This window comes from Phaseolus vulgaris, chromosome 9, assembly GCF_051622355.1.
Source record: "Phaseolus vulgaris cultivar YP4 chromosome 9, ASM5162235v1, whole genome shotgun sequence".
NCBI lineage: Eukaryota > Viridiplantae > Streptophyta > Magnoliopsida > Fabales > Fabaceae > Phaseolus > Phaseolus vulgaris.
The window spans coordinates 31,530,484-31,552,996 of record NC_143506.1 but is presented as its reverse complement, the minus strand read 5'-3'; the positions used below and the strand labels follow the sequence as shown (position 1 = coordinate 31,552,996).

The window sequence follows — 22,513 nt, the reverse complement described above, 5'->3', positions numbered from 1 at the left end:
GATTTGTATAATTTTGTTAAGGCAAATTCTCTCTGGCTGGTTGCATATAATTTTTAAATACTAAATGTATTTTTTTTATTAAAATGAATACCAAATTGGTTAATTCAGAATCTCAAATCTAATTTATGATTGTGTATCAGATTGTACAATTTAATTTGTAAATTTAAAACACAAATGAAAGAAGATGTTGTTATAGTCACTGAAAGTAAACACTTTACACCTGCAACAATATAAAATATGAATCAAAACTGTTCTAAGAAAAAATGACTCAAACTTGATTAGTTGGAATACATGCTGACAGAATTGAATTAACTACAAATGCAATAATTGAAATGGAATTATAAATCATTATTTGAGTGACAAAGAATAAAAGTAAATATGATGCAAGATCATATGCTAAATCAGAATTAAGGTGTAAACACTCTATTTCATTAGTAAAATTTTAGAATTAAAATTAAAAATAATAAAGTTTTAAAAATACAAAAAAAAATAAAAAAAATAAAGTTAAAAAACCAGAAAAAATATATAATGTTTAATTTTTTTAATAAAAAGTATTACAAAACTAAGAAAGAACAATAATTTCTTATTTAATTATTTATTTTATCTCTCTTTAATTTTCATTTTTTTATAAAAATAACAAAAAATAGCAAAAAATACTTTGGACCTATTCTCTCCTCACTCACATTTCACTCACCATACATTTTTGTCAATTTCTCTCTGCACCATATCATTTTGGATGTGCACCCAACATAACTTTTAAAATCCCATTTTGTCCTTGTCTTCTTTGTTTTGTAAAAAAAGGTGTAGTGGAGCTTGGTTTTTTTTTCAGGTGCAGAGGAGTTATTGTTGGTGCAGTGTTGGTGTGGTGGTGGAGGGAACGTTTCACTCTTAGCTCCGTTTCACATTGTTCTGAGGTAAGACAACACATTCATCTTCGTTTTTGCATTTTTTGAGCTGAGATGTTTCCGAATAACGATATCCAAAAGCTTGGATATAGGCTTACGAATGCATGTGTCCATAATGCATTGTTAGTGACTCCGCATATACAAATCTGTAAGTAAATTTGATTTCCAGTTTAGGTTTCTGAATGCACATGTCCGAAAGTGAAATTTGAGTTCTGGATACCTATATCTAGAATGAGCATTCGAGTTTCGGATATGAATATCCAGAATGGTTTTTTGGGGTCTGAATTTCTACATCTAAATGGGTTTTCTGGCCTATGGATATTAATATTCGGAAGGTAATTGATATGTTGTTTTTTCAGCATTGGCAATGGATATGACAAACTCATACATGGGAATTTCAGAAGAGATTGATGTGTGGGATGAATTAGATGATATTGATCTGGATGCAATTGAGCACGTGCACGAAAATTATTTTATCTAGGTATATCCTAAACCAAATAAAAAGTAAGTCATTTAACTTAAAAGTTATATAACTTATATTTATAACTTTTATAGATGAAGCTCAAAGATGATTGTCCAATTCCACCTATAAATATATTGTGGGTATTACATCGTTATCCTATGACTCAATTTTAGTAAATATATTACACTAGCCGGATACAAATTTATACATAAATAATGTTCATTAGACAATATTTCTAATTTTAATATTTTGTAGTAAATACTTAATGTTTATGATTTTAGGATGTTTAGCCTTTTTACATTATTTCTAATGCATATATACGCTTACAGATATCTATATATGGAATTATAGTCTATGCTTACGGATATCTGTAACTCACAATGTTGTCTATGGATATTTAAATCCAGAGCTGAATTTTTTTTTCACTTTATTAAGGGTGTTATGGTAATTTCTCACACGGACATGGTGGATCCTAGTAAAAACTGATATGTAGGAAGAATCTGCCTACATAAACCTTCTCTCAGTCACCACTTTTCCTTCTTCAATTCGATTCAAAATTTCAAGTTGCAGAGATCCTCTTCAATGGATTCCCGAAAAGCCGCAATGGTTGAAACGTCACCCTCAATATCAGTTTCCGAGGCTTTTATAGTCAATGCGTTGTGCGTCCTGGCCCTGGCCTTCGCAGTTTGGGCTTCCAACACTGTCTTCTCCATCGACCTCGTTTCTCATCCTTCTCTCACACTCTTCTTCATATCGGTACCTTCAATTCATTTTTTTTTAACTTTCACTTGATTTTTTCTTTTTTCCTTTCGCATTTCTCATTTTACGGCGTCGTTTAGATTGCAGAGCTCCCTATCGTTATCCTTCTATACAGTCGTTATCGACAAAATCGCCAACAGTGCACGGTAATTTGTGCTCCTTAATTTCTCAGAACCCTAGCAGTTAACAATTTCTGGGGATATTCTAAGTTTTTTGTTTTCTGTTTTCATATGATTTCTATTCTTTGCAGTACCTGAGAGCTGTTGCAAGAGGTGTTCTTGGAATTCCTGTAGGTGAGTACAAACTTCGTTTTTTTTTTTATATATTTCTTATTTTACTATTCTAATGATTAATGATGCATTTTTCAACTCACAGTCTCTTAAATTAAGCACACTCGAATAAGAATGTAAATGTTCAATAAATCTCTATATTTACTTCAGTCCTTACACATACAAGTGATTTGCTGATTAGACTTTTGGCGTCTTAGCCTAATCTAATTTTTTTGTAATAAATCTTCTTGATGAAAATTTGTTTTTATTCATTCTAATGTTCTTTTATTCTGCAGGGACATTATTGAATTTTTTAGGAGCTGTAGCTTTGGGGGCGCCTGTTAAATTTCAGTATGTGAAAGTTGTTATTTCAGAGTACAGTGTTTTCTTTTTTCCCCAAAATAACTCTCCACATGGAGGTCGCAGTTGATGAGAAAAAGGATTAATTGTAACTACTATGTTCCTTTAAAGCAAGACAAATTGTGTTTTCTTTAATTTTTTGCCTCTTCTGTTATGTAAATAAACATGAGTTTTCATTTTTTATTTTGAAGATAGCTACAAATAACTCGAGCATGTTTTGACTTTGCAATTTTACTTGGGATAGGTATCTTCCCAAGACTATAAATTGGGCTCTCATGATGTCAGTGTTCACGGTAAGTGACTATTTCATTTCTGTTCTCTAGCATACTATTACAACTTGTTGGAGATTGTTTTAGTGTTTCCTATTGAGCTTGTGACAAGTAACCGAACATTCATGGGACTCAGTCTTTAAAACTAGCCATTAAGGAAGAACCAAAAACTTAAATAATCAAACATATCATACTACTCAATATAAGAGTTAGACACTCCATAGTATCAAAGTTCCTATCAACTTGTCTCATATTACTCTGCCCTTTTTGATTCTTGATACTTTGCATTTTGTCTGGATATTCTTTTCTCTTTTACTATTTGAAAAAAACCACCATTTATAAAATCTTCACCTAATTAGTTATTACTACTATAAGATAATTAAAATCAGATGGTTTCCAATTCATGTCTGTTTGAGAACTTCTTACTTGTTTGCTCGTTAGGCATTAACTTAATATTTTAAGAGGTACAAAAAAACCCCATCCATTTGCCAGATGCTTCTTGTTGTCCTTGATCATGTACAACATACATTTAAGGCAACTGTAGAAGGTCCAGATTGTAGCCCTTGTTCCTTTTGTTTCTCCTAATTATAAATCATCTCACCTTAGATAAGAATGAAAGCTAGCCAGCATATGTTGAAAATAAAAGTCAGTGAGTTTTATCTCTATGACCTTCAGACTTGCAATGTAAATTCAAAGTTCAAACTGTTAGGAACCAAAAACAGAAATCCTAACACAATATCATTTCTTTTCTGTTACAAAACAGTGAGTGAAAGGAATTGTATTTCTTCACAACACTTACAGCAATCAAAACAACGGTGTATTCAAAATTACCCCCAAAAGGAACACTCTCCTTTTCACTATGGAAAAACCAGATTCAAAATTGTTAGAAAACAAAAGCTAAAAGACCAAATTACAGCTGAGAGGATTTTGTTGCCAAACCACACAACTAGCTACCTGGTTACAACTAATTACAATTTAACCCCTCTTTTCGTTCTATAATAGACCTGTAAGGTTGTTTACACTGCTTTTCGGTCCTGTCATCATTCCTAACAATACACCCTTCTTCTAAAACAAATTGTCTTCAATGTTGAATTCTGGAAACTGAATAATGAAATCTGAAAGATCTTCTCAAGTAGCTTCCTCTGCAGGTTTATTTTGCCATGCACTAACACTTGATGAATTACCTCTCCATTTTTATCTACTGTTTGATTATCTAATGTCCAAGAGGCTGAAAAATGTTGAGTTTGTTGAGAAACATGGTAAACAAGATGTATACGGGCTTGTTCTGGTAGTTGAAGCTTGAATGAGACTAATCCAATTTGTTGTAGAAACAAGTAGGGTCCATAATATTTTTCTCGTAGGGTCTTGTAATACCTTGCAATTCTATGTCTTCATCCCTCCTAGAAAGAACATCTGGCACTTTGTTAGAAGCTCCTACTTTGTACACAATTTCAAACTCATGTCAATAATTTGGCAAACCAATTCTGCTGATTCTGTGTTGTAATCCTCTGCTCCAACAAACATCTCAAACTCTTTTGATGAATAAAAACAATAAATATCTGCCCCATCAAATATGGTCTCCAATGTTGAATTGTCAAAACAAGAGCCATCAACTCTTTTTCATGGATATATTTAGAGAGAAGATTCAATAGGCCTTTTTTAAATAAGCAATTCGGCTTTTTGTCTTGAGTAAGGACAACCCCCACTTCCTTGCTTGAAGCATCGCACTGTATTGAGAAAGGTCTTGAAAAATCTGGTAATGCTAAAATTGGGACTGTAGTGACAACTTGCTGCAGCAACTTGAAAGCCCCCAAACTCTCTTTTGTCCCATTAAACTTTCCTTTTTTCAACATCAGTTAAAGGATGTGTTATGTGGTCATATTTACTTGCAAACCTTCTATAATATCTTTTCAACACTAAGAATCCACTCAGCTCTCAGATTCTTGGGAAGCTGTTGTAAAATTGCCTCAATCTTTTGTAGATCCATAGCCATGTCCTCTTTAGATATGATATGACCAAGATACCTCACCTTTGAATTACCAAAACTGCACTTCTTTTGATTTGTGAAGAAAGATTGATCTAGCAACCTAGCCAAAACCTGTCTCACATGTTGCTCCACCTATGATTTGTTGCAAATCAAAATTTCACTAAAAAAACCAACACACCATCTAAGAAAAGGTTTTAGCATAATATTCATAGCTTACTAGATATTCATAATGCCCTTGGTGTGTTTTGAATGTTGCTTTTTTGGAATATCCAGCTTATGCATCTTTATTTGGTGATAACCTGCCTTCAAATCTACTTTAGAAAAATAGGTAGCTCCATTTAACTCATCCAACAACTTTTCTTTGACAGGAACAGGGAATTTATCCAGAATATTAGTTTTTTTTTAAAAACCTGTAATCAACACAGAACCTCCAACTCTCATCCTTCTTTTTAATTGAAATAACTGGACTAAAATAGAGACTGTTACTTCGTCTAATAAACCAAGCCTCTACCATTGTCTCTAGATCTCTTCACCAAAGCCTCTGAAAAACCCTTCCAAGGGAGATTCTTGTTTTTCAGTGTCAATACTGAAACCAGCATACATCATTGCCTTCCATGCCGATCAAGACCAACTTTAACCATTTTGTAAGTCTGATTTTTGCATATAGAAAACAAAATTGTACTCGTGCTAGCCATTCTAAGGGAGCTCCATCCTCAAAAGTAGGTAATTTTACAAACATTGATGAATAGTACTTGTGTAAGAATCCTCCTTAGAATTGTTCTTAATCAACTCTAGAGATTAAACGACATGGCATTGTAAAGATGCAAGGTACTTGAGATGTGCATCTATTCTTCTTGACTTGTGAGAGATTGTTTGTTGCTTTGAGCTTTTAATAGCTTCATCTATTCTTTACTTTAGTGTCTAGCATATCATGCATCTACTTTTGCTAGATACGTCTATTTTTTCAACAATGTTTGGTGCTTTCGTTCTTCTAAGCTTCGTCAAAGGCAATTGCTTCAATAAGACATTTCATGTCTTTTGTATACTTGTCCTGTAATACTTGCTTCTGTTGGTTATATCCTCTATTGGAGCAGTATGTCTGCCGATGACATGGTCGTCTAGTCTAGATGTAGGCGTTTAGCGCTTCTTAGTTTGACGCATTAGTGTAACTTTTTTGTCCTCCTCTTCTGATTTGCTTGAAGCTTGACTTGCATCTTGTCAACAACTTGTGTTTTGTTCATGATCTAATATTGTCTTTTGCTTTCGTCTAATACTTGTTTCATATTATTTAGCATATATTTGAAGAGCCAAAAGTATCTTGCTTGTTATGATCAAACTTGGGTGCCAATGCAAAACTATGAGATTAAGACATGTGTCGTACAATAACCCAACTTGTCTTTGCCTTAACAGTTACAACTAACTTCCATTCAACCCCTATTTTCCATTTTCCTTTTATAATAGAGCTATAAGGTCTTCCCCACTTCTTTTTGGTTACCATTCCTAACACAAACCATTTTCAATTATTATGACCCACTAGATTTATATTTTCAAGTTTTGATATTAGTTTTCAATGGTTACTTATTAGTCCTCTTCCTTTTCCTTGAATGAATTGCAAGTTTACAACTTTTGTTGAGATGAACATTTTTTAAATCATGGTCCCATGTTTATGTGCACTTTTATAAATTTACATATGATTCTATTGCAGACAGTTCCAGCATCATGTGTTCTTGGTTCATCATGGGCTGACTGGAGACGTATATTTGCTCAAACAAAGTAGGTTTCTTCTAGCTTATCATTTCTTATTCATAACATGTTTGTTCATATGAAGTTTCTTTATTGGGATTTTGAATATAGTTAATGTTGTATGTTGAACTACTTTTTTGATAATGTTTGGTCTATTTATTTGGGTCGTTCAATTAGTTACTTTTAGTTACATTATTGTTATTCTTGTAATATCTTTAGGCCTAAAGGATCTATAGAGTACTTGATTTGTTTACCGGCTCATGGAGCACTTATTGGGGCTTGGTTTGGGGCTTGGCCAATGCCACTTGATTGGGAGAGGCCATGGCAGGTAATTAATTTCCTTTTCGTAGTCTTTTGTCTTTAAATTCATTGATCATTTTGTTGAGCAAATAAGAAAACCAATTTTGACCAAATTCATGTTATTTCACAAGCCTTTGTACAATTTCACCACTTATTATTATTATTAGCATAAGTATTTTATCTAGTGTGTATTTTTTTATTTTACATTGACTAAATATATGATTCAATTATAATATATAAGTTAGTGTAAACCTCACATTGTAAGTCAGTTCGTGAGGTTGAGTTGAATTTAAAGTCCATTTTCTAAGATGGTATCAGAGTCTATACTAGTAGAGTGTCTATCCATGGGAGAACTTGCTTAATCAGCATCATAATATCTAGAGATTTGGGTATTATCTTTATCTTCATAAAGTAGACCTTGTCTTGGAGCTTTGAGGTACCTAGAATAGGGATGATAACATTAATGATCAATACAAGGATTTTGCGTGAACTAACTTACAACATGTACTACATACAAAATACAAATCTGGTTTAGGTAAATTATTTTTCCAACTAGTCTTCTATATCTTTCTAGATAAGAGAAAGCTTCTCCCTGTTTTGCGATTAATTTCTGATTTGGATCCGTAGTTTACAATTAATCACACATGTCTCTTTTAAGATGTCCAGAGCATATTTTCTTTGAGAAATTACAACACCTTTCTTTGATTAGGCTACTTCAATGCCTAAAAATTATTTGATACTTCCAAGATCCTTAGTCTAAAAATGCTTGCATAGGTGTTCCTTTAACTAAGATATTATAGCAGCATTATTCCTTGTAATGACTATATCATCAACATACACTATTAAGTACCCACATTTATTAGGGGAGGTATGACAATAGAAAACATAATGATCTGCCTCACTGTGTTTCAACACAAAGGTTTGAGCAATGTGGCCGAACTTTACAAACCAGACTAGAATTCCCTAAGCAACAAACCCAAGAGGTTGCTCCATGTAGACCTTGTTTTTTAGATTACCATGCAGAAAAACATTCTTAGTATCTAATTGTTGAAAAGGCCAATGATGAATGACTGTTATGGCAAAGAAAAGTTTAATAGTAGTGATTTTAGCCACCGCAAAAAAAGTATCACTGTAGTTGAGTCCATAAATATAGGTATATCTTTTGGCCACCAATGGAGCTTTAAGGCAATCAACTTCACCATTAGGTCCAACTTTAATGGTATAGACCCAATGATAGCCTTCTTCTCGGATGGAAGAGGAACTAACTCCCATATACCATTATGTTGCTGCATTTCAACAAGGCTTGTCGCCATTTAGGATGCAGTGGACAACGGTGGACGACAGTAAAACATAGTGGAGTGACTGGACCCAATGAGACGAACCAATCTAGGTGTTCATTGTACAACAAGAGCGGAGAATGATGGAGGATGACAATGGACAATCACAAAACAAGCAGAGTGGAATCAACCTTCTCTGATACCAACTTGAGATGAATACTTAATAGAAAATGAATTAGAGAGCTTCATTCCCCTCTCTAAGGTTCTCATTTTTATAATGACACTGGTAGTTCAATACAATGAATGAAAAAAAACGAAAAAGATAAGAAAGGTCATATCCAGAAACTAGGTACAACACAAAACACAACAACTTTTCAAATTTAAGATGACCTATTCTAACATTGTTGTAGTGTGAAAGTCATTGAGATGCTGACTCTTGTGAACGATGTTATGGTAGGAATTTGGGTATTATGGAATGTCTATGTTCCATGCAAGTAATATGATATGTTCATCACAATATTTAAGTTTTTGGTTTATTCCCATAATAGTTAGCTTTTGAAGGTGATTCTCTGAGTGCTTAGTTCTTATCATTTATCTTTTTTAAGGATACCATGATTATTCACCAAACCAAAACCTGTAAGATTGTTATCGTTGTATAAATTATTGAATACTGGTCTAATTGATTTTCAAATGATATAGTTAATTTGGTTTGTTGTTGTTTTGTAGCATTAAGTTATATATTTCATCTTACTTTGTAGGAATGGCCAATTTCTGTTAGCTATGGAACCATAGTCGGGTACCTGGTGGCATTGGTTGCGTCATTGGGCTTTATTCTTGCTTGTTTTAGGTCACAACATATCAAAAGTGAATAAAATGCTGAGTATCTGATTATTGTAATTGGTAAGTTACTGTACTAACGTATAATTTTTATTTGTTTTACTTTGTTGAAATCATAGGCATAAGGTAGAAAAGAAGGAAAGAAAAAATAAGACTGCTAATAATATTTTGGGAATGTGATTGATATCATATGGAACATTGATACTTTGAGAATTAACATACTATGAGTATCCTATGTTAATACTCATGGATATTTCATAGTGAATATCGAATATGTTATGCATAAACGTATTATGTCAAATCTTAATAGTGTTTTTATGTTTTGCTGCCAGTGATAGAGATGTCAAAGCATAATCTCTTGATGGCCTAGACCCGAAAGTTGACATCTTTAGGATGAAATGAGATCCATATTATTCCTCTTTGGGCATTTTTTTGTACCCCCATAAATTTTAAAATTCCAAGTTTGCCCTTGTGGTATTAAATGACAACAGATACGGATTATGGGTTTTGCTGTTGTATTGTTGTGGTTCTTGAGTATTTTTACACACAATTGTTTGTGGTGGTGATGCTTGAGGTGTAGAGTGGATATTGGCACAAGATTGTGGTGAAGTGAAGATAGTGAAGCAAGCGAACTTCGGATAGGTAAGTTACTTTTTTCGTTTTGAAGTTTTTCTCTGGTTTACGATTTTGAATTTGACTCCCAGATTGTGTAATATAGAGATTTTTTTGATTGTACAGTCTCGAATGTTATATACAAAAGAATTTTGACTTTCGGATTATACATTCCTAAAGTCCAAATGTACCTTTATGAAACTTGTGTAGGTAAAAAAGCAGCATGGTTGTTCCATACCGACTGACATTTTGTGGTCTACTTATTGGTATTTAGAGGCTAAATTATGGTTATTATTTTATATTAGTCCAATACAAGTATTTGCTCAACTTTAGGAGTTACACATACAGATAGTTTTGCAGATGATTGACTTGTATATTATATATTGTTTGGATTGTGTTAATTATTTGACTTGGGCAAATTTGCATTAATAACTGATTGTGATTTGAGCCATATTTCTTTTCAATAAGTTTGTACAAAGTGAAAAAATAAGTAAATTGACAAAATAATGAACAATTGCATGAAGTAATCAAAGGATGATTGTCAAATTAATTGAAATAATTTAATTAAAAAGTATTCAAAGTTCAGTAACAAGTTTCCTAAACTTAATACCGCAAAAATGTGAGTACATAAATATAACAAACTAGTTACTCAGTCCATATCGCCCTCCTCTGTACAACAAGTGGTCTACTATGAACTAGCCCATTTTACCGTCCACGCGTTGTGCGTCCTCCACCTGGCATTAGTAGTTTAGGTTGCCAATATTGTCTTCTCCATTGATCTCGTTTCTGATCATTCTGACCCTCTCATGTCAGTACCTTCAATTCATTTTTTAAATTTTTTTGTTGATTTTTCTTTTTTTCTTTCCCATTTTCTCATTTTTAAGGTGTTGTTTAGTTTGCACGGTAATTTGTGCTCCTTAATTTCTTAGAACCCGAGCACTTCTACCTTTTCTGGGGATATTCTAAGTTTGTCTTCTGTTTTCGTGTGACTTCTATTCTTTACTGTACCTGAGAGCTGTTAGAAGAGGTATTCTAGGAGTTCCTATAGGTGAGTCCTAACTTCAATTTTTTTTCTTTTTTATACTTTTTTTATTTTACTACCTTAATGATTAATGATGCATTTTTCCATTAGGTTTAGTGTAGTAAGTTGTTAAATATCAGGATCAAGATTTATCAATTCTAACAACCAACTTACAAACATTACTAAGTCTCTGAGAGGATCTAGAATTCATTTATATGTTCTAAGTTTGGTATATATGCTTTAACTGGAGGGGTAGTGTTAAAATTATGGTTGTTATTGTATTTACAACTTTCATAAAGCTACTTTTTGGGTGTATGTACTCAGTGTAAGGGTGAGTGTTATATGATACCATTTTTTCTTTGTAATGCGTTCTTCCTTTTTTTTCATATAAATAAAATATACATCATCGAGGTTTGGACTCACTGATTTTTCATTAGATTCAAGTATCCATTCCTCTCAAATTTTTTCATCAAAGCCTTTGAAAAACTCTTCTGGAGTTTTTAGCGCCAATACTGAAACCAGCCTACAACATTGCCTTCCATGCCGATCAAGACCAACTTTAACCATTTTGTATGTCTGGTTTGTTGCATATAAAAATAATTCTACTCTTGCACTGCATCTTCCCGCACCTCCATCACTTCTTTAGTCACTCCTATACTAAAACTGATTTTACTACTGTACCCTTCAATAAATAATATTAACAAATAAAAACTAAACCTAAACTTTACTTTAACTTATCCTTTCACTTTCCACACTTTTCACTTTTTGAAACATTGCCTCGGCGTCCACCTCCACCTCCAAAGCTCTCCTCAATAACTCTCTTCCAAACACTCTCCCCCAAGCATTCACCACACTTATCCTTTTCATTCACCTCAGAGGTTAGTTTTTTTTTTATCAACAAAGAATATCAAAGGTTAGTAATTTTATTTGTTTGAATTTGTAATTCTTTTTAATTTGAATTTGGTGGTATTGCTTTAAATCGAATCACCTAATCCGTATTTTTCTTTGTTTAATTAGGTTTTTGATTACGTAATCCGGTGGGTGTCTAATTAGGTTTGGGATTACGTAATCCGATATGTTGTTTTCTTAAATACGTTTTGAATTACATAATCCACTATTGTTAGTTTGTTAAATAGGTTATGGATTACATAATTTGGTAGTTTTGTTGTTTAATTAGGTTTCGAATTACGTAATCTGATATTTTTGTTATTTTAAATAGGTTTTGGATTAGGTAATTTGGAAGAACCTTTTTTATATTATGTGGCATAGTTCAACTTGATTATTATGTTATCCTCTATCTTATATGTAAATAATTGAAATTCACATGGTGTTGTGAATAAATATGGCTAAAACAAAAGGTGTTGAATCTCAGGGTCATCATCGCACAAGGTCGACGACATCATTTCATTAGAAGAGACCGAGATGATGTTGACGAAAAGATTGGTGTTGATGCTCATATTGATAATGAGCTACAATTAGGATTATGTGATGATGAGCAAGTGGACTAGGGAGAAGGGTTTCCTGGAGGACCTTCTAATATGTTGTTGCTGTTAAGCTTTGGGATGGTGAGGTAAGAACGAAAAAACCTTCAATTAAATTGTCTTTGTTAATTGTTCTTTAAATTGATTTAGTTATATTGAATATATACAAATTTTATATTAGGATGCGGAGAAAACTTAAATTGGTATCACATTAGAAAATTATGTAAATTTAGGATGCCTCATGTTCATATTGAGCTTCTTGTACAAAATTATGGATTGTTTAGTTTGTGTAATCTAAGTTATAAGGTGGAGAACAAGGGGTTAATTTTAGCCTTTGTCGAGAGGTGGCATGGGGAGACGAACTCCTTCCACCTTCCCAGAGGTGAGATAATCATCAAACTTGATGATATTCATCTCTTTAAAACCTCCCCATTTTGGGTCAATTTTCTACATATGTGTCCTTAGAGTACCACAGAGCTGCGGCAATTTTAATTAAGTTACTAGGGATGGAAGAAGGTTATGGGAAGGTTGAGATGAGGCAGTGCCGAGGTGCCCACGTACGATTGAGTTAGCTTCGAGATATATGAGGATTGTTGCGCTCATGAGGCTTGAGAGTGTGTTGTCAGAGCTTACTTGTTACATTTCGTTGGATGTCCTATTTTTGCAGTAAAAGTGCCACTTTTGTATCGGTTTCGTACTTGCTGCTATTCAACAATCTACGTATGTGCGATGGATACGCATGAGGAGTAACAACACTAACACATCTATATGAGCAGTTGGAGGATGCATGTTATTTTAAGACGAAGAAGTTGGACAGTTATGCGACATTGGTTTATGTACGAAACCATACAAATAATTAACAATCACATGTTAGATTCCATAATCTTGTATTAAATATTTTATATTTTATAATTAATATTATTGAATTACGCAAGCATGAATTTATGAGTACTTTTGTGACATTGGAAGAAGGGATATTAATCCCTCATATGACAAGGTACACTTGCGGGCAGCACGATACATCGTTGTCATCATATTTGTGTTGTTAGTGATGTGCGGTGCAATTTGATGAACTAACCGATGATGACGTTATGAATTAATCAATGCCCATGATTGTTATGAATATTCACTTACCACTCACAACCTATCCACCGGTAGGGACCTCTAAATATCTTCTACCCGTTGATGATCACCTAATAATGTCGCATATTCTTCACATCACTGAGATATTTCTTTGTATAAATCCATTCGGACAAAGTGACCATGACTCTTCACCCATCCCCAACAATGAACAATAGCACAAAACCCACAATGTTCATCAACTTTGATATCTATTACGTCCAAAATATAAGGGTGACATTCGGATGAAATTGATCAAGCATAAGAACTACATTCGTGTTGTTGTCACCTTAACCTTTCCCTTAGGGGTCTTCAAAGATGATGAGCTATCGTGTACAAAATAGATGCGATCTACATGCTCAAAATATAAAGGGGTGTGTTTTGTAGATCGCTGAAATTTGTTTGCTCGACTCTTTTGAGATCCTTTTGTCTTAATTGCACTAAGTAACACATTGTAGTCATGTCCGGGTAGATAATTTCACGCAACTTGTCTTTAATTGTCGCTTTGCCACAAATATAAACTTCTTTGAACCAGAATAGAATGACATCCCATTCTTGTTGAATTGACAATTCAGATGTTAAATCACATTTAGATAAATCTGAAAAACTCAGGTTGATCCACATAACATTAACTTTATTAAGTGGAATGACACCCATAGCATATTTGACTAACTCACAAGTACATGGTAATCTGTGAGTTCGTCTAAGTACACATCCACAATGTTCACTATCAAAACCCACAACATTGACCTGAACAAACTCTTGAGCAATGCGAATCTATGCATGTTTCGATACAAAGTCAACAAACATTTTATACAACTTCACATTGAATGTGTATCCTATGACACGTAGACTCATATGAAAAGATGTCTTGATTTCGTTATGTTGAAGTATAATGTGTTTTATAGCATCCTGACACGAGCACATGTCTCATGTTATTATGAAATACTCATTTCAAAGGTCAATGAGTCGATTCAACCATATATAAGTATAAAACATAAAACAATTAACATTATACACATTTTAAACAAAGTAAAAACATATTTTGATATATTTGTTTGATGTTGTATTTCCCAAATGCATTAACGAATTTGTCCAACACTTCACAAACTTTTCTTTGTGTGGAATAATTCATGTTCTCTTCACATATTCAACAAGTAATGACCACGGTAACAAATAGTTTCAAAAAATTTAACATACCCATCAAATTTAGCAATCTTTGTACAATCAATGACAATCCTCCACGAATTCATCACAACTTCTCAAGCCTTGATAGAATCTATCAACATTTTACACTTTGTTTTGACATTCTTATTGATGTGAAACCGACAAAAAAGATTTGTTGGTTTAGGAAACACAATATTGATGACATTCATCAAAGCAAGATCTCTATCACAAACAATGACTTATAACTTAAAATATGACTTATGGATTATCCACTCCGGCATTCATCAAAGCAAGATTTCTATCACAAACGTTGACTTATAACTTAAAATATGACTTATGGATTATCCAATTCGACATTCACTTTTTCTCTTAAAATATGCCTTACAGATTACTCAATCCGGAAGCCATTTTTTACTTGACAAATGCTTTACGGATTACCTAATCCGGAAGGTATTTTGTAGTTATCAAATGAGTTATGAATTACACAATCCAAAACATAAATTGAATGTTGTTTTTAATTTGTATAATTGTGTGAATTTATGAAAATTAAAATAAAATGAAAATTTATGTTTTTATTTATGAATGTGAAAGTATGGACATGGAAGTTGGATTTATTACAAAAAGATCTAATGAAGTAGAAATGATGTGTGGTATGGAAGAATTAATGAATTTTGTGCATTAACATGAATTGGTTGAAGGAGACTATGGTACCCATTTTACAGCAGATGAGGTGAATAACATTTCATTTCATTTCATTCATGTTTATTACATTATAATTTGAAGAACTGATTTTGTAATATTGTTAGAATAATTTTGTGTAAGTGTTTCCTTTGCGAGAAGACTTACTTGAATGGGTTTGTAAAGTTGGTTATGGACTTAGTTTTTGTTATTGTCATTATTAAGTATGACACAACAAATGGAAAGCAAGATAGAAATACATATTTCTTGTTAGGTTGTGAAAGGGGGGGAGGTAGGTACAAAAAGTACACTAGAGTACGTGTCATGAGTATTCCAAAAAGTACACTATAATTGTTTGGAGGTTACCATAACTGGTACTCGAAAATGTCATTGTCCCTTCAAATTGAGGTAAACCTATTGGAAAGGGTCAAGAGTAGGTACTTACGGTAATATGTGGTACTCATAATCATGATTTGTATGATACATTAATTGGTCATCTATATGCATACACATTAAAAGCGAATGAACATTCTATATTTGTTGATATGACTAAAAGCATGGTTAAGCCGAATAATATACTATGTACTGCGAAGAAGAATAACGAGGATAATATAACAACAATAACATAGGTATACAATGCGAGATACTTGTTGAACTGAATTACAACAATTAATGATGTTCTTAGATCATGACAACTATCTTCACTAGAGTACGTGTCATGAGTCTTCCAATGTTGTTAGTGATATTTTTTGAACACATCCTGATGTTGTGAAACTTTTGAATAAATTTAACTTTGTATTCTTAATGGATATGACTTACAAAATGAACAAACGTTGACTACCTTTGCTTGAAATTGTTGGTGTGACTTGAACATGTTTGTCCTTCACAGTTGGTTTTGCATTCTTATCTAGCGAGAAAGAAAAGAACTTCATATGGGCACTACAAAAATTTAGATGGTCACTTTTGACATTGCATGTGCGACCTAAAGTGATTGTTTGTGATAGAGATCTTGCTTTGATAAAGGTCATAAATATTGTGTTTCCTAAACCAACAAATATTCGGTTGGTTTCACATCAATAAGAATATCAAAGCAAAGTGTAAAATGTTAGTAGATTCTATAGAGGCTTGACAAGTTGTGATGGTTTCGTGGAGTATTGTCATTGACTGTATAGAGATTGCTACATTTAATGAGTTTTGTTAAAATTTTTGAAACTATTTGTTCACCGTGGCCATTATTTGTTGAATATGTGAATAACACATGGATTATTCTGCATAAAGAAAAGTTTGAGAAGTGTTGGACAAATTCGTTAATGTATTTGAGAAATACAACATCAAATAAGTATATCAAAATTTGTTTTTACTTTGTTTAAAACATGCATAACGTCTAATTGTTTTATATTTTATACTTATACAAAGTTCAATAAGCTCATTGGTCTTTGAAACGAGTATTACAAAATATTATGAGAGACATGTGATCGTGTCAGGATGCTATAAAATACGTTATTATACTTCAACATAACGAAATTAAGACATCATTTCATATGAGTATGCATGTCATAGGACACACATTTTATGTGAAGTTATATAAAATGTTGGTTGACTTCGTATCGAAACATACTTTGATTCACATTGTTCAAGAGTTTGATCGGGTCAATGTTGTGAGTTTTGATACGGAACGTTTTGGATGTGTACTTAGACAAACTCACAGATTACCATGTGCTTGTGAGTTAACTATATATGTTATGAGTGTCATTCCATTTAATGAAGTTCATGTTATGTGAACCAGATTGGGTTTTTCAGATTTATCTGAATGTGATTCATCATCTGAGTTGTCAATTCAACAAGAATGTGATGTCATTCTATCCCAGTTCAAACATGTTGATATTTGTAGCAAAGTGAAAATTAAAAATGTTGCGTGAAATTGCCTACCCCGACATGACAACAATAAGTGCACCACTTAGTGTAGTTAAGACAAAAGGATCCTAAAAGAGTTAAACAAATAAATTTCAAAGGTCTACAAAACACATTTTCATATTTTGAGCATGTAGATCGCATTCATTTGGTACATACTAGCTCATCATATTTGGTACACCAATGCAGTTTCCATGCTTAATCAATTTCATCTGAAATGTCATCCTTATATTTTGAATATAATAGATGTCAAAGATGATAGACATTGTGGGTTTCATGCTATTGCCTCATTGTTGGGGATGGGTAAAGAGTCATGGTCACTCGTCAAAATAGATTCATTCAAATAAATATTTCAGTAGCGTGAATAATACGTGACAATGTTAGGTGGTCATCAACTGGTAAAAGAGGTCCCTACTGGTGCATGGGATGTCAGTGTTAAGTGAATAATCATAAGAGTCATTTGCATTGATTAATTCATAATGTCATCATGTGTTACTTCATCCAATTGAACCCGCACATCACTAACAACACAAATCTGATGGGCAATGATGTATCATGCTCCTCGCGGGTGTATCTCGTCATTTGAGGGATTAATATCCCTTCTTCCCATGCCCGAGAAGTGCTCATAAATCCATGCCTGCATAATTCGTTCATATTAATTATAAAATATTTAATACATCATTATGATATGTAACATGTGATTGCTAATTATTTGTATGGTTTCGTACCTGAACCAGTGTCACATAACTGTCTAATTGCTTCATGTTAAAATAACATGCATCCCACAACTGCTTATATAGATGTGTCAGTGCCGCTGTTCTCCATGCGTATCCATCGCACATATGTAGATTGTTGAATAACAACAAGTACAAAACAAATACAGAAGTGACACTTTTATATGCAAAAATAGTGCATCCAACCAGATGAAACAAGAAAGCCCTAATAGCACACTTCCAAGCCTTATGAGCACGACAATCCTCATATATATCTCAAAGTCGGCTCAATCATACGTGGGTGCCTCGACATAGTCTCATCTCAGCCTTCCCACAACCCTCCCCCACCCTTAGTAACTCATTTAAAATTGTCGTAGTTCCGTTGTATTCTAAGGGCATGTATGTAGGGAATTGACCCAAAATGAGGAGGTGTAAAAGAGATGACACATGATCAAGTGTGATGATCATCTCACTTGTGGGAAGGTGGAAGGAGTTCGTCTCCCCATGCCATCTCTCGACAAAGGCTGAAATCAACCCCTTATCCCCCACCTCATAACTTATATTGCACAAACTAAACTATCCAGAATTTTGTACAAGAAGCTCAATATCGGCACAAGGCATCCTAAATTTACGTAATTTTCTACCGTGGGATACCAATTTAAGTACTCCTCGATCCTAATACAAAATTTGTATATACTCAATATAATTAAATCAATTTAAACAACAATTAACAAAGACAATTTAATTGAAGGTTTTTCCGTTCTTACCTCACCATCCTAGAGTTTAATAGCAACATGGTCAACAAAATTTACTAGCAATGACATATTACAAGGTCCTCCAGGAAACCCTTTTCCCTGGTCCACTTCCTCATAATCACGTAATCCTTGTTGTAGCTCATTATCAATATGAGCATCAACATCAATCCTTTCATCGACATCACCTCGGTCTCTTCTACGGACTGATGTCGTCAGCCTTATGTGATCATGACCCAAAGATCCAACACCTTTTATTTTAGCCATATATGTCCATAACACCACATGAATTTTAATTATTTACAAATAAGAGAAGAGATAACACCATGCCACATAATATAAAAAAGATTATTTCGGATTACCTAATCCAAAACCCCAAAAAAAAAACCACTTCCGAATTACGTAATCTGATATTTTTGTTTTTTTAAATAGGTTATGAATTACGTAATTCAGAACCTAATTAAACAACAAAACTAACATATTACGTAATCGAGAACCTATTTAACAAACTAACAATATCGAATTACGTAATCGAGAACCTATTTAAAAAAATAAATCTATTGGATTACTTAATTTGAAACTTAATTAAACATTCACCGAATTATGTAATCCAGAACCTATTTAACAAACTAACACTGTCAGATTACGTAATCTGAAGCTTAATTAAACAAGAAAAATATCGGATTAGGGGATCTGGTTTAAAACAATACCACCAAATTCAAATTAAAAAGTGTTACAAATAAAACTACTAACCTATGTGGTGGATGAAGAGGGCAAGTGTGGTGTATGATGCTTCATGGGAGAGTGTTTGGAACAAAGCTTTGAAGGTGGGTGTCATTGCTGCTGGGAGGCAATGTTTCATAAATTGAAAAGTGAAAAGTTAGGTTAAAGTAAAAATTAGATTTACTTTTTTTTATTGTTTTAATATTATTTACTAAAAAGTATAGTAGTAAAATTAATTTTAGTGTGGTAAAATTAATTTTAGTACGGGGAGGCTGAAGAAGTGATGGAGGTGATGGAGGTGCAAGAAGAAGCAGTCATTCCCCTCCTCCATTTTCTATTTTTATGGCGGTGGATATATTTTCTAAGATGACACATTTTATTTCATGTCATAAAGTAGATCATGCATGTTTAATTGCTAATTTTTTTTTTTTTAAGTAGTAAGACTTTATGGGCACCTAAAGAGCATTGTTTCAGATAAAGATGCAAAGTTTTTCGGTCACTTTTGGACGACTTTGTATGGTAAGCTTGGTATTAAACCCTTATTTTCTATTATTTGTCACCCATAACCTCTTCCTCGTATTTCCTATAATTGGGTGGTAAATTTGACGCCTACAGAATTACCTCTTCATAACTTCATGATATTTAATTATGCTTTGAAAAGAAAGCACAAATTAAAAATAGGGTTGAAAAATATGCTAAGTTAGCTAATAACAGAAGAAGGAAAATGACTTTTGAACATGGTGGTTGAGTTTGGATTTATTTGAGAAAAAAAATAAGATTTTCATATAGTTGTAGAAAATGTTTTTTTTTTCTTTCAAATAATTAGTTTGAATACAAAACTAGCTCTTAAAAACAAAGGCCTTGATTGGCAAATGATATGCACCAACCAAACAAGTATTAGACTCTTTATTCTGTGCAAGGGCCTTTTGTTCAGAGGTTCATGCACCAACCAAACAAGTCTTTATTCATTAGCTAGTCTATATATAAGCATGAGTCTTTTTCATTTGTAACATAACTTATGAGTGAATTCTCCCCACTGTTTTGAGCTCGTATGATTCCTCTTTTCATGAAACTTATCATGAGTTTTCAAAATTTACAAAATTTAAGTGGTGATTTTTCTTTTCCACTTATCTTTCTCTTAGACGGCGGTCTTCATCTCTTCTTTTCCATCTTTTGTATTTTGTTGTTCTTGAGTTGTTCTAATTGTACTTACATTATTATATCATAGATTGGACCATATAAATCATGAATCAATTATTTCTATTCACTTTTATTGATTGAATTGGTTGTTCTTGGATTCTATTGTATAAACTTGATTGAATCTGATAAATGAAGAATATGTTGAGTTGCTAAGAGATTATAACCGATATTTGAATAAAGGGTGTCAAAAGTACTCAAAGTTGTCTTTCTTATTTTGGTTGTATTATATAAAATGTATGTGGTATGAGTAGCAAGTTTATGATGATTTTAAAGTTATTAACTAAGATAATCTTTAAAAGGATGATAGGATCTTGATAAAATCAAGAGATGTTGGAAAAGAAATCCATAGAAGAATAAGCTGAAATGAATTAAGGAAATAGCATGAAGAACATTTCACCTTCGAAAGGGACTTCCAAAAGATAAGTGCAAATAGATTAGTCACTTGAAAAAGTTTTCTAAGATAAGAACTAAAGCAAGAGTAAAACACTCTCAAAGTTGTATCACAAAAGTGAAATCTTTAAAAATGATTTACAAGAGGTGCTTAACTCTTATTTAAAGACATATGCCACAACCAAGGAACGAAAAAGGAATTATCTAAAGCGTTTAAAAGAAAGAAAAATTATGTGTAATCATAATACTACTTAAGTTTTACTAATTATATGTTTAACATTTAATTAACTCGGAATCTAGTTTAATATATAAGTTATTTTTTGAAATCATGTAAAGACATAGGTAAATCTTAACTTTAAGGAGAAGCACACTGGTAGAGCTTATGTGGTGCCTAGAGGCAGTACAAACACATGAGTTTCCTAAAAACAAGGATAACGGACATGAGGAAGTTCCAACCACCATAAGACACTTGAAAGTGACATGTGAAATTTAGAAGCTCTTTATATGCCTACTCTGTTACCTAAATTCGTTCAACTATTCTTATGTATGTTTTGAATTGTAGAATATTTAAAGAGAATAAAGGAATTATATATTTTATAAAACTAAGTGTTTCTTTATTTTTTTTTCATACTTCTTGCATTTATTTCTCCTCCTTCTTTTACCCATACTCAACAAGCTCATTTTTCTACTCATACTTCATTTTATGAGGCAAATAACGGAATTTACAAGCTTGGTCTTAATTATGACAAGATAGATATTTACATTACATCTTCTGCTAAGTAAAAGATTAAAAATTGGAGAATTTCAAATATTGTAAAAGCATATAAAAAGTAGTATTTTTAATCTTGTATCCCTCTTAGGACATTACTCTCTTTTAATTATAAAACTTGTGATCATTTTGATCACACCTTTTGTATAGAAAAAGGGTTTAGCCGGTTGTATTCAAAGAATATTTAGTGTTTAGTGATGACACATATATGTGTACACATTTATAATTTTAGTTTCCATTAAAAATACTTCTAATATGATTTATTTTTAATTTTGAAATCACTTTCATTTAGTAGTAATAAATTGGATTCAATGCACATAATTATTTTAATTTTATATTTTCAGCTAATTTAATTTGTGAATTCTAAATTTTTAGGGCATCAATATAAACATAACATATGGTTTGTTGGATTTGGATTCTTATGATATTGTCTACAATTTTTGTAATTTTAGACAATATTTGTTGAATTTCTGTAAAATAAAAATTTTATATTTCTTATATTAACTTAAACTTTTATAATCAGACTTTAGTAAAGTTACTTACGGATAAATTCACATATATTACCTACATATATTAATATTATTATTTCTCTTCCTATTCTTATTCTTAATCTTATTCTTACTATTAACATTTTGTGGAAGGAGGATATTATGTCTAGGTCTCATGAATATATATAGAACCTTTAACCACCTGTACTAGCTTCTTTACCTAATGGAAGTCAATTAAGTGTTAATCAGTCTGATACAATTCAAATATTTCTCTTACTCATTAAGAAGTAGATTTTAAGCCTAACTCAATCTTATCAAAC

General features: G+C 32.5%; 1 protein-coding gene across 6 annotated transcripts; it reads left to right on the top strand.

Annotated features, from left to right (window-relative positions):
* Positions 1-1,715: 1,715 nt before the first annotated feature.
* LOC137820606 (phosphatidylinositol-glycan biosynthesis class F-like protein) lies at positions 1,716-10,232 on the top strand. 6 transcript variants are annotated; one of them, XR_011082660.1, is made up of 10 exons: positions 1,716-2,124; positions 2,208-2,273; positions 2,378-2,420; positions 2,693-2,747; positions 3,001-3,049; positions 6,718-6,785; positions 6,975-7,083; positions 9,091-9,232; positions 9,750-9,811; positions 9,992-10,232. XR_011082660.1 is itself a non-coding variant. In XM_068624768.2 (9 exons), the coding sequence occupies exons 1-8, from the start codon at positions 1,951-1,953 to the stop codon at positions 9,202-9,204; spliced, it is 678 nt and encodes a 225-aa protein (XP_068480869.1). In that variant the 5' UTR covers positions 1,793-1,950; the 3' UTR covers positions 9,205-9,232; positions 9,750-9,960. The 6 variants fall into 6 exon arrangements, 2 of the variants coding, with proteins under 2 accessions (XP_068480869.1, XP_090151336.1); XR_011082659.1 differs by having other exon boundaries at positions 9,502-9,811; XR_011082657.2 differs by having other exon boundaries at positions 1,793-2,124; positions 9,908-10,232.
* The last annotated feature ends 12,281 nt before the right edge of the window (positions 10,233-22,513 follow it).